At 30.3% G+C, this 14200-nt stretch overlaps 1 protein-coding gene across 1 annotated transcript in view; it reads right to left on the minus strand.

Annotated features, from left to right (window-relative positions):
* Positions 1-13793, minus strand: part of LOC133329228 (uncharacterized) — a gene marked incomplete at its 3' end in the record, with an annotated part of 39435 nt that extends 25642 nt beyond the window's left edge. Inside the window, exons 1-4 of the mRNA XM_061537722.1 lie at positions 13748-13793; positions 11142-11359; positions 10813-10970; positions 10375-10607 (exon numbers count right to left, since the gene is read on the minus strand). Coding sequence (XP_061393706.1) covers positions 10375-10607; positions 10813-10970; positions 11142-11359; positions 13748-13790 — 652 coding nt within the window. The remainder of the gene's footprint in view (positions 1-10374; positions 10608-10812; positions 10971-11141; positions 11360-13747) is intronic.
* Positions 13794-14200: the final 407 nt, after the last annotated feature.

Below are 14200 nucleotides of genomic sequence, written 5' to 3' on the forward strand. Positions count from 1 at the left end.
ATATTTCTAGACTCAGAGCCTTTGATTTTTTTCTCAGGAAGGTTCTCGGAAGATTTACATTATTTTTTCATATACAACAGGACATTTAAAAATACATCTACATCTATAAGAAGATTTAAAAACAAAAACACCAAAATTAATCTAAATTTTTTATGATTAGATTTATATATATTTATTTTGAAAGCATTTGAACCCTATTGACCCTAAAGCCTTTAATTCCTAGAAATATTTTTGAACAGAATTGAGCCAGTGATTGGATACTCTCTGAATCCATGTTCATGTTTTGATATGTCCCATATATAAAATCTTGGTCTATTTTCGATATGTGAAGGTCTTAGCCGCATTTTCCAATTCAAGGCACTGCAACTTGGCAGTTCGTGTTTTTAAACGGTTTTTGCAGAAAATATTCCAAATTGGCTCACATTTTCCTATAGTCCCTAACTCCAGGGGCTATATACTTGCCATTAAAGATTCTTAGGAGGTGACAAAAACATTTCGAGAACAATTTTTTATATTGGCCAATGTTTGGCATCATTTTTAAGCAAATTGAAGGTCCTTGGCGCATTTCAAACCTACACATTCCGGGTTCTTTGTGAATAAACAACTTCTTCACAGAAAATTTTGTAGAAGATCCTAGCCAAATTTCCCAATCTAAATGTCTGAAATTTGGTATTTAATTTTTTCTGAGGATAGACAGATAATTTACAGTGTAAGTCCATGTACTTTGGATGCGGATCTTATAGGGAGTTTTGCTGGTTTTAAGTTTTTTTTTTTTCAGTGCTTCTGAACATTTTTGATAAACCGATTGATCGCTTTTAGGGAGAGATTTTTGAATGGCAGAGAAGTGAACCCAAAATAAAAAATTATAGAAAAAGAACAGTATAAAGAGGCTAAAGAATCGAAGCTAAAAACTTGACCCCAACAAAAATGGAATACAATTGAGGTATTATGTTTCTGAAACTTTTTTTGAAAACCCGATTGATCGCTTTTAGAGATTTTTGAATTTCAATGGCTTAGAAGTGAACTCCACATTTTAAATTAGAGAAAAATAAGTTGGAATTTATATCCAAATTTTTCTCAACTATGTAAGCAATAATCTGCCGATTAGTGGAAATCATTGATTTTCTTAGCGTCTTCAAAATATAGTATTTGTTTGTTTTCCCTTTTTTCTCTTTAACCTATAAAATTAATGAAAATCAATGACTTCTCCTAGGTCTTTGTTTATTTTCTCCATTTTTTCTCTCCCTAACCTATAAAATTCACAAAACACTAAATCACAACAGGTTATAAATTTTTGTTGATGTGCATAAAGTCGCCAATATGAATGGCGACAAACAAATTCACATACAAAACGGCAAATGCAAAAACAACTAACAATCAAATAATTCTTACAGGAATCATATTGCCATATTTTTTTTTTTTAATGTTGACAAACGTGATTAAAATTTTATGTGCGTGAAAGAAATAAAATAACAACAATCACAACGAATAAATGTGCTACCTGTTAACTATCATAATTTCATTTGAAACCATTAACATATGTAGTAGCAACAATATATTGTAGGATTTTAATGGCAATCTCTTTGTTGTAGTTTTTTTTTTTTTGTTCTTCATTAAAATTATTTAAATTGTATACCAACAAAACAAGTAATAAATTCAAACATGAATGTTATTTGTTTGGCAAACATAAAAGCCAAAATCCATTCCCATGCTTATATGTCAGGTGTGCGCATGCGCACATGCCTTTTTTCTACCTTTTAAGGATTTGAGTTATTGTTTTTGTTTTTCTTATTTTTTATTATGTGGAATTTGTTTTCGATTTTTTTTATATTCTGCTGTTTTATGTTAATTAGTTATGGTTGTGTGTTTTTTCTTTTTGCAGAACAACAAATATTGGCTATGTTGGTCACGATTTTATGATTTAAGGATTAACATGGAAATGAATGCATGCATGAATGTTTGTTGCGGCAACAGAAGAAGGTAAGCTATTGTTTATTTGTTCTTTTTTATTTGCTACAGGTCCTTTGAAATGCTATAGAATGTTGATTATAAATTCCTTTCTTTTCTATGATGAAAAGGAAAAGTAAAAAGATTCGATGATAATGTCACTGCCTTGGTGTTTGAAATTCTTAGGATTTTTCCGATAATAGAAGAAAGGAATTTATAAAAAAAATATTGAAATAATTTATGAAATCTAAAGAAGACACCTCACAGTTCCAGTTTTACAACTTAGACCCATGTATCCTATTCTTCTCCATAAAATACTTTTAAAAAGTGGTTTGACTATAAAAACCGTTTAGAAAATTATTTTATTTTTAGAAATAATTTCGAATAATTTTCTGGTTTTCTGTTGGGTGTTCAACCTACAGAAATTTCTTTAAGACCACGTACAGAATATTTTTAACCAAAGAGGACATTCGGAAAAGTATTTTAATTTCAAATAAGTTTATAGATTTCTTAGCTTTTAAAGGGCCTCTGAAAATAATTTAAAATTCGACGATTTCTTAAAAGTTCATCTATTCTAGTTTCCTCCTCAACACTTTTAGAATGATAATCTGCCAAATGGAAGACCTAAAAAATGTTTTCTGCCTACAGGAAGCGTTTTTAAAGTTTCTAACCACCGAACACATTTTGAAAAGGCATTTTGAAATCTCCCTGATTAGTGGACTCTTCAGATGTTCTTAAATATGGAAGATCTTCCATGGTATTGAAAATCCACTTTGAGTTTCTTCTGAATACTTTGCATAGACTATATGGTTATAGTAGATCCCTTCAATATTCATCTATATATTGAATAGCTTTTGAAAATATTCCTGGCTGAGGACTTCTTCACTTATTCAGTTTACAGAACTTATTCAGCTTACAGAACATTTTTTCTGAATTCTGAAAACAGACCTCTTGAGAGTTAGTTTGTCCATACTATTCCTATGATTGTTCATATGTCCATAAAAGTCCTTCTCTAAGTGTTTCCCTCTCTCTCTTTCCCGAGGGAAGAAGTTGTTCTTCTGTCCCTTTATTCTTTTTTCATGGGAATAATTTTAAGACCTCACCATCTGTCCATTTCTCATAATTTTTTGTGTGGCCATACCAAAAGTGAACTTCTGTTTCGAGTTCAAGTTCATTCAGTTCATGTTGGTATGAAGCTCACGTATTTATCCAAAAATGCATAAAGTATGATATGGAAAATCTTGATGGTTGTGTTGTGTGTGATGACAGATATGTCAAAATTAAAAATTATTATAAGGGAGAAATCAACATACCCACACACACAACTACAGAAACACAGCAATTCACATTAATATGCCAATATTGTAACATTATCTCAACGAAAATATCAACGAAACATAAAATAGAGAGAAAACTTCATGGGAAACATGCAGGAGAGAGAGGGAAAAGAGTGAGATACTATAGGTCTTGGTAATATAAGGTCTTCGTTTTAAACTCTCTCGACAAATGTTTTCAATTTAAAATAATTTTATTACCACTTTACAAACAAATTGCCAAAATGTATTTTTAAACTTCCCTATATTCAATTGTTATGGCCATTAAAATAGTTTATATTTTTACAAATTTATTTTTAATAAAAAAAAAACGAAAATCCAAATTTTTTATATTTATTTTCTATGTTTGTAAAATTTAATACAAAACTAAAAGGAATGACATTCATTGGACATCTATGGACATATGGCCAAATTGACAACATTTCCGTTGACCATATAAAATAGCAGCTGTAATAACAAAAGTGGCCAAAACAAATATGGGGCCTATGGGGTATGGAGGTGGGTGGTGGTCTCCAACTGACAATGTTGTAATAACATAAATATCTCTACAAAACACCATTAGAAAAAAAGCTAAGATACATTTTGAAGGCACACTTTTTTTAAAAAAAGTAATTTAAATCTTCGGTGTATAATTTTTGTAGCTACCTCATTTTTATTTTTTTTATTTTTTTCATTTTTATTGTTGTATATAAATGGCACGGAAGCTTCTATTATATTAAAATGTTTATTTTTTTACTCAAAACATATGGTAGCGCGTGCCATTTTCACAAATAAGCATTAAAATTGGAAGGCAAACAAACAAATATGACAACTTAAAGGTAATCACCATATTTGGCTAAAAAGTTTTTCCCATATAAGTGCATTGGCTTTTATGAAGTTATAAAAAAATATTTAGCCATTTAGTGTTGTGTGTGCTGTGCTATTGGAATTCTTGAACCCAAGAAAAAATCTCAACACCGTGCATGTGTGACATGAGGCATGTATGGATATTATAAACAAAAATATTTTACAAAAGTTCAAGCTGTCAATAAACGTCAAGATATCATTGTTGTAAATCGATTTGGAGTTGGAATAAATAAACAATGAAGTAAAATGAGTTTCCTTGGGAATGATCTAAATATTTCATATTTCCTTGGTCGAAAGATTTTCTATCAAGAGACATTCATTTTCTAAATTTGACCCATAATTTCCAAACAATCAGTATATTTTTATAGTAGAAGTTCTAAATTTTTTTAAAACAAATATATATTTTTATGGAATATCAATAGAATGAATTTCATTCTTCCTAAAAATCCTAAAAGTATGCACCAAAAAATATTTATATTAAAAATTTGCTTTAAAACGAAAATATACATTCGCAAATATAACTGTAGAAAAAGTAGAAAAAAATAATATTATATAAATTTTTAATGTATTTGAAAAGTAGTTCAGACAATTATTTTTAAAGTAGGCAATATTTTTAAAATGTGCATTCATATTTCATGTTACAAATTTAATTTGTTTAAAACAAATTACTATGAGAAAAAAATACCATTATTTTTATATTATAGGGTTGTAAACATGAATGATCAGATGTTTCATAATGCCTCTCTCATAAAAGTCCTGCTCTCTTTTTTCAAAAAAAAAACACTCTAGTAGCCGATTTTCACAATCCTCCCTAGATACCAATTTTTTATCATTAAAAAATTTTGCAATGAAAAAAAGATGATAATCGCTTGGTGCCAAGTCCGGACTGTATGACGCATGCATTAAAACTTCCCAACCAAGCTCCCGAAATTTCTGGTCACTGTAGATGTGTGTGGCCTAGCGTTGTCGTGGAACATAACACCTCTCCCGTTGGCCAATTCTGGCCATTTCTGATCAAACAGTCCAATTTTTGACAGTAGAGATCAGAATTTAGCGTTTGGCCACATGGAAGCCACTCATAATAAATAATCCCCTTCCAGTCCCACCAAATGGCCAACCTAATATATTAAATTATACACATGGAAATATTGCTAAGGTCCTAAAAGTAGGCACCACGAATAATTTTATTTTTAAACAGGAAAATAAATGAATTTAAATTCGCATGGAAGAATCAATAAATCTTGGGAAAACTTGTTTATTAAATTAATTTATGAGAGTACTCCTAAAAGTAGGCACCAATATTTTTCACATAAATTAAAAAAAATCGTTTAATTTGTCATTATTATTTTTTTGTGTAGAAGACCAAGAGGAGAAATAGAGGACTTAATTTTTGAATGATGAAAATTAAATCAATATTGGATCATAGAAGCGATTTTTCGATTCCAGATATTTAAAATATATATAAAATCATTTTTTTAGCCTAAAAGTAGGCATCAATATTTGAATTGGCCTTTATTTCTAAAGTCAGTATTTTACTTGACAAGGATTTAAGGCCCTTAGGTCGAATGCAGGAACCCATTGAACACAAAAATTAAAAAATATATATTTTAAATGTGATTTTAGCCTAAAAGTAGGGATCAATAATTGATTTTGCCTCTATATCTAAAGTCAGTTTTGTACAAGATAAAGCATTAAGAGTTGAATATTCAAACACTATTTTTTAATTTCAAAATTAATAGTCAATTATAAAAGGTATCAGAATAGTCTTCCTTTAAGTATTTACCCTTTTGTGTCCTCCTGTCAATTAAAGTCAATTGAAGGATTGTCTAAAAATACAAATATATATTCTTAACAGCCCTCACATTATTTGCCGGCCAGACGAAAAACCAATTATAAACAGACTTATTAATTCTTGGCCATATTTTCTGAAAATGTCATTTTTATTTCATAAATTCAATATTGTCAATGTCAAAACTACGTTTAAATGTCACATTTATTTGCAATGCAATGCAAAAACCAGGCTGTTGTGAGCTCAGCAACGTAAACAATTTAAGCAAGACTTGTAAGAAAACAAAAACCCAAACACAAATATGTTGAAGATTGTGGATTACAAGTAGGCTGTCCTTCTCCTCACCAATTGATGTCTCTTCTCGGCTGTCATTGTTATTTTTAAACAGCAAGCGAGTGAGTGAATGCTCTGCACTTTAGTGACAATGATAATAATTTCCTTCTTTTTTTTTGTGCAAGCAGTAAAAGGCAATAACTTTGGCAAAAAAATAAACTGCAACAACATGCCGAGAAGCTTTTGAGTAATACGACACTTGTTTAAATATATACATTGTGAATATTGTGGGGATCTCGGTTTTTTTGGAATATTGGAGACGACAAAAGCGCAACTACAACAACCATGTGGCGCCTATACTTTTGATGACTGACTACCTGTGACTACTTCTCCTCCTAGCCATCTACTTTACGATGTAAACGTGCTAAACTAAAGCTGTATGTTTTTTTTTTTTCATTTGTCTGCTGATTAAATTATAACGCTTTGTCTGTCGTCTACAGGATGTCAAGATTGTTGTTGCCAATATTTTTGATTAGAGGTTGGTTACCTGTCTATGACACGGCATACTCACACACACACACATAGGTAGGTGTATAGGTTTGTTAAGTGTTAGATTGAAAGCAATTTTAAAGCCGTCGTCATCAGTTTTTTTGTCTTAGTTGTGAACTGTCATTAAATTCTCAAATCGTTTTTACATTAGATTGTCGGATATTGTTGAGAGATAGGCTTAGATACGACTACTGTGTGTGATGATTGTTATCGCGCTTTCAAACTGTCCTAATAAATCAGTAATTTTTTGATTGATGCCACCTCTGTGTTAAGAATATTAAATTAAATGTTTTCTAATTAGTTGTGAAAGAATTTCAACAATTTTAATGTGAAAGAAAATTAATGATATTGGAGTCGTTGTGTTGTGTGGGGGCGAAAGGGGTGAAGCGGTGGGTGTGTATAGAAAGGAAAGTCATTTTTTTATTAAGAAAAAATAACATTTCCGTCATTTTGAAGAAACAATGTAGGGCGTTATTTGTGGAAAACCAAGAGGTGTTATTAATAGGTGTTATAAATAGCGATCAGGAACACTTTTTAATTGGAGGCCTAATGACTTAATTTTATATAATTCAGGGATCTTTCTTTTAAAATATATGCAAATATTTTTATAAAGACGTAAGCGCCTGAGATATAGAAATATTTTTATCAAGGGCCCTAAAAGTGGGCACCACAAATTCCCAATTTTAATATTTTTCGGAATTTTTAAATAAGTTTTAAATAAGAAATATTGTTAAACTCCTAAAAACAAGCACTACAAATTCCCATTTCCAATAAGTCAAAAGCCAATCAAATAGGGAAAACATACTTATTAAATTTATTTTTAAAAATATATACATACACCACAAATTTCCATTTCAATATTTTTTCTCTGAATTTTTAAATAGAGGTCTACATATCGAATATTTTAATTTCCATTTGAAATTTTTTTTTTGAATTTTTAGGTTAAGTTCTACATATAGAAAAACAGGTTAAGGTCCTAAAAGTAGGCATCACAAATAACTTATTTGGGCAGAAAAGTAAATTATTAGTAGGTCGCATGGAAGTGTTAATAAGAAAAGGGCCAACTTGTTAATTAAATCAATTTATACAAAAAAAAAACATTGAGATCTCCTAAAAGTAGGCACCACAATGTATGACAACTTATCTATCATTTGCTAATCATCCTTTTAAAAGAAAAAGTAGCCTTCATTCAGGTCTTCATAAGAACTTTAATTTTTACAAAAACGAAAATATTTTTTTCCGAAAAGTATGCAGTACAATTTATCGGACTAACAAACTCCAAAATGTATGCTTCAGTTATTAATAGGACCTTTTTAATTGTCAAGTGATATTCTTTATAGATATCAAAAGAGGATTATTGGGACATTATTTTTGAATTGTAAATAGTATAAAGTAATTGATCATTCTTTAATAAGGAGAAGTGGTCAGGTCTTTATAAGAGCTTTCATACAATTTAACGATTTAATAAACTCTAAAATATATGCTTCAATTATTAGAAAGAACTTTCTAATGATCAGGTGATTTTCTTTAAAGAAATATCCGCATACAGAAGTTGTAGAGGTATCATTTTTGAAAAATAGAAAAATGTCTTCTTTTTACAATTATAGGAACTGTTGAGCACTATAATTTCAGTTTTCTAAAACTTTTTCCCACTTCCTCATTTCAATGATTTTATGTTCAAATTTTAATATCTATTACCTCTGCAGTGATTCGAAATTACTTTCCAGCAAATTTTACTCCCACAAAATTAAGTCAACAATTATCCGAGCTCCAGTCGAGCAGATGTGCAATAAAATGTTCTTTGCTTCTGCTTCCTTTCTTTCTACCATCTCAACTACCAAAAAACTTTTGTTTTTTCACTTAATTTTGCGCTTCTCAGAATTTTTCTTCTTCACCAACTTAACAAAAAATTGTTCTTGTTGTTGTGTAAATTAAGCAATTTATCCATTGCTTTAAGTTTAAATCGATTTTTTCGCCTTATTTCAGTGTAAAAATTGAAATGATTCAAAGAATTGTAAACAATGTGCGTGCAAAGAACAGACAAATTTTCGAATTGTGTTGTTTTTATTTTAATTTTAAAAGAGTAAAATGTTTTGTTTAAGCAAAAGAAACTAGCAGACATTAACATTTACGAGAAGTAAAGCACAACACCCAACAGAAAATTCCAAAAAAAAAAATGAATCTGAGCAGCAGATGTTCTCCCCAATAGACATGGCGAATTCAAGCAAAAGATAATGCTCATGTGTGGCATGTTAGTGAATGAAAATAAAAAATCGATGATATATGACTTTTAATAGGGGGAGCGTGAATTATGAACACATGTTTATGAGTTATATGCGTACTACTACATATATCAATTTTTTTTTTTTTTTTTTTTGAACACCTCATAAACAATTACAAGTCAAACAAATAAAAATCATAAGCAAAAAATTCCAATAATGTGAAAGGAATCTTAGAATCGCTTCAAGTAAACATTGTAGACTTTTTTCGGAATATCATCAACACCATTACAAATAGTTCTGGCCATAAACACCTGACATTACTGAAACATGTTGAAGTTTCCGTTTAGATTCCACCATTGCATTCTTTGTCTCTGACCTCTTTGCTTTGGCGAAAACTTTGCACAGACACCGCAGATTTTTTATGATGTGCAATATTTATGGCTGCAGTGAACTTTTCAAAAACTCTATCAATAAAAAAATCTGTTGCCTGCCAACACCCAATACCAAAAATTGAAGTGCAATTTATGAACTGCACAAAATTTTGCTCAATCATTTGATGTATTTTTGAATGACTGGAAAGGAAAGCAAACATCTGAATGAAAACATTTTATGAATGGCGAACAAAAAAGGGAAATATTTTAGCAGTTCGGCAGATGGGGTGTTATAAAGGAGATATTTTAGAAGTTCGGCAGATGGGGTGTTATAAGGGAAATATTTTAGAAGTTCGGCAGTTGGGGTGTTGTAAGCTCCTATTTTTATAAAAAAAAATTAGTTAGAAGTCAATAAGAAATATATTTTACAAGTTACGATATAATCTTATAAAAATAGGCACCTGAAACTATTTTTGTATACAAGAGCAAGTAGTTCAAAAATTTAAAAAATTCATTATAACAATTGTTGCCTAAAAGTAGGCATCACTATCGAAAGTTATAGACCAGAATACACATTTTTTCATGTGCGGTAATTATTAATTTTGTAGGACAAATATTTCAATACGTTTTCCTCTTGAATCCCAGTAAATTTTCTCACATTCAAAAAATGGAAATAAAATTATTTGCCTAAAAGTAGGCATCAATATTAGTATTATTTTCGTAATTTTAAAATAATGCATTTGAGGGTCCTTTATGTTCCTAAAGCTTGTAAAAGCTGTGCAGACTTATTTCCTAAAGCAAACATTTAGCATTATTTACCAGAATCTAAAGAAATTTCTTTCGAACATTTACAATAGTTGTAATATTGTAAATGTTGTAATATTGTAAAAGTATGCACCGCTTGAAAATATACCTCAAATTTTAATAACTATTTTTTAAGAAGTCTGTAAATTTAGTATTTATAAAATCCTTCCCTAATTGATTTTCTTCTGCAACCACAATTTTCTTTTAAATATAAATTTCAAATTTTGAGAAAAACTTACCACGTCTTCTATGTGAACTACCACCACCACGATATTTATTTGGCGATATAACCGGTGGTCGTGGTGCCATCATTTGTGGCACTTCATCGGTTGTTGTTATATTATTGGCAGCAACATTTTTATGATGTGACGATGTCGAGGCATGACGATCGCTAGCATGACGCCAATTGCTAAATGAATGACGTCGTCCGCCAGCTGTTGGCAATGTATGATGATGTGAATGGTGATGTTTGCTATGCAAATAAAAAATAAATAAAATAATAAAAAATAGATTTCGAATTAATAGCATGTAAAAAAATTGGGAGTTGCAAATTTCCGCACGATTAGTTATGGAAAACAAAATGAACTGTCAACAGCTGCATTAGTTGCAACTTCCTTTCAATGTCAAAAGATCAAGGAAACGATCAAATTTGCAAAAAAAAAAACTATTTCGCTTACCTTGGTGATAGGGGACCACTGAAACAATCATCATGATCAAAACTATGATTGGGTGTGGATGCCTCACTGCAGGAGCCCAAACGTTCACGGCATGTTTCCGAATGTGAACTAGCCGAACGTTGACGTCGTTGGTGCAGTGAAGAAGCGGTGATTTGTGGCTGGTTGTGGGCTAGATGATGGGACATCAATGGTTGGAGTTCAAACGATTGCTAAAAGAGAAAATATGATTAGACGAATAAGAAGAGGAAGTTGCAAAATTATTATGGACGCTCTTTTGTGTTAGCGTAAAAAAAAATATTTTTTTTTTTGTTTTCTGCATTTCTACTTACATGTGGAAAACCAAATTGCCCTCTTGGGCTACCCAGCGTCAGTGTGGCTGTCGTATCTAGATTTGCCGATGTAATTAATCGTGTTTGTTCCGGTATTGAAACTTTTGGACTAGTTCCTTTGGAATTACGACGCTTGAATATCGAAAAACCTTTACTGGAACTTTGTGAGTCGGGTGTTGTCGGCGACTTGGGGTCATTGTAGAAATAATAGGGATTATCTGCAAAGAAACGCAAAAAAAAAGAGAAAGCAATTAAAATATTTTTCATTCATTCAATTCTTTTCACACATTTATGTTAAGTGCATCTGCAATGATAATTCATTCAATAAAATATTTTCAGTTTCTCTCTTTGTAATGGAATTCATTCATTCAATTCTATCCATCATTTGTTTATTCATTCATCTGGATTTAACTTCCGCTTATTAAAATCTACAGAATCAAAACTAAAAATCAAAATTCAAAACCTACAGATGAAACGGAAATAACCATTTGAATTAACTATTATGCGTGAGCGAGTGATTGAGTGTGTGTGTATCTGTTGGTTGGATGGACTAAGGGTGCTGCCCTCGTTTAGTTGTCAATGTGTCCCTGTATTGCAATTAATCTTAATGCAAATGTGTTCGGTAAAAAGAATAACAGCAACAACAACAATGATAGAATAACTGCACGCGATTTGTGATGGAGCTTACTCTCACACTCAATCTCTGCATGCGTCTCTGATAAAGTTAAATTAGTTTAAGCTGTGATTTGGGTTACATTGAGGCTGCTCTCTCTCCCGAATTTAAACATATGTGGGAGATTAGTATAACTGAAGTAGAGCATCGAACCATCAGAGTGACTTTGTTGGGAATGTGTTTCAATGTATGTTTGCTTGTGAAACTCTGAGAGGAGAAAAAGAGGGAGTTAGACTATTGAGCCTCCGATTTTCTTAGTCTAAAAATAATAAATTGATGATTTAAAGAGCTGTGATGGTTTTAGAGCAATGATGGGCAAAATTTCTCATAAAAAATGTTTAAGGGAATTTATTAAATTTAATATTTTTAAAGCATAAATAATACCCAAGGAAGTTCAAAAAATAAATTAATTAAAAAAAAATCGGAAAAACATCTAACATCAAAAAATGTAAAGAGAACCCATCAACGCTGGTGTGCAAGTCTGCCCAACTATATTTTAGAGATTAATTTCAGAGACCGTTTTCAATAATGTAGCACAGAGAGAGATTACGAGTGATTTTTTGTTACGAAAACTTAAAGAGACGATCAACTGTATATTGTATAAATATTTTCAAATTCATTTTCTTTAAATTCTTCATTTTCAGAAAATACGAACATATTGTGGAAATTTGAAACAAATATGTAAATAAAAATAATTATTTTTTAATAAAGTTAATAATAAAATCCCTTTCCAAATTTAAAGGGAATTTTTTATTTCAAGCTTTTTCAACCCCCACAAAACCTCCCTAAATTTTTGGGTTTGAGAAATGCCCTTAATATCCCAAATGTTGAAAAATCTTGAGGAAACTGGGATGAGTCCCTAAAAAAGTTATGGAAATTACAGGGATTTTATTTCCGAATTTTTGGAATGATAAAGTATCTTCGAAAAAATAAATCCTAGTAAAAATTGGTTTTAGCAAAAAAAAAAATATTATAAATTTCCCATGTTTTTTATAACCAGATAAATATCTGTATAATTTTATAAAATGGTTTGAATTTGCCGTTCTCTACAAAATGTCAAAAAAGACACTCCCACAAAAATGGGGTTCCCCAGCAAATTCAGTAAGGGTACTATCCTCAAAACTTCAGAAAATTCCCTCAGCAATCTCTTTGCTTTCCTATTTTAAATTTGACGGGTAGTTATGAAAAAATCCCTTTTATTTAAAATTTCAATTGGTTTGATTAATAAATAAAATTAAATTTTAAATTAAAAATTAATTAAAAACTCCATACAAATATATTTCCAAAAAGTTGAATTCCCCCAAAACTTCAGAAAATTCCCACAGTCCCTCAGTCCCATCCTATTTTATATTTAGCTGAGAATGATGAAGAAAACCTGTTCTCTAAAGGACCTTAATTTAAGCGGTAATCCCCAGAAATGTAAAAAATTCCCAACAATTTTCCCTAAATTCCCTCAATAATCCCCCTATTTTCTTATTATTATATTTGCCCGGGGACAATGAATTTATTATTTTTTCCCCTATTGTCCTGTCAACAATAATAATATTTAATTTAATCCCACCTAATCTCCAAAATATAAAAAATTCCCCAAAATTTTCACTAAATTCCCCCAAAAAATCCCCATATTTATTAAGTTTTGTTGCCAGGTATATATATAACCTGGCAACAATGAATGGGGGTTTATAAACATTTTTAATTCGTGTAAAATCAGATTCTCTGTCAAAGATATCACATTTTGTAAATTTTTGAGAAGATTTTATCCAGAAAAATCCCTCGAGCATCAGATTATTTGTGTTCTTTGTCTTATCTAATTCAATTATTTTAATAATTTTTAATTCATGTAAGTAGTTTTTTACAAAATTTCGTAATTAATTGGCAATATAATCCCCAAAAATCCGAAAATCCCCATAAATAATCCCATTCCAATATTTACCTGAGAAGAATGTATTTGTTGCATTATCCACGGAGACAAACATGTTGACTGGTCGGCTGCACATTAAATCCACTTATAAATACAAATTAGTTTTGTAAATGCCAAGATTTTGTTCAATTGGCAATGATGATTGGAATTGTTTTCGAACAAAACTGTTGTAATTTGTATTGTTATTGTTTTATAATTTCCACTAGTTTTTTCTCATTTGTTTTTGTTGTTTCGTTCAAAATGTTTATTGTTTATGCACTATTACTTTGTTGTTGTTGCTGATTGCTGGTCATTGTTATACAAATATTGATATTTTGGCTTTTAACAATGGTGACTTTAAACATTTTCGAAATCACATAAATGAACTTTCTCTTTAATGCCAAATTAATAAATGCGTTTAAATAACATTTACTCTTATAAACAATTACAATTATTATTTTTATTGTCGTGTATTGTTTTTGTAAT

The sequence above is a fragment of the Musca vetustissima genome, unplaced genomic scaffold (assembly GCF_032173495.1).
Source record: "Musca vetustissima isolate MV318-11 ecotype Yass unplaced genomic scaffold, APGP_CSIRO_Mvet_v1 utg15185, whole genome shotgun sequence".
Taxonomy (NCBI): domain Eukaryota; kingdom Metazoa; phylum Arthropoda; class Insecta; order Diptera; family Muscidae; genus Musca; species Musca vetustissima.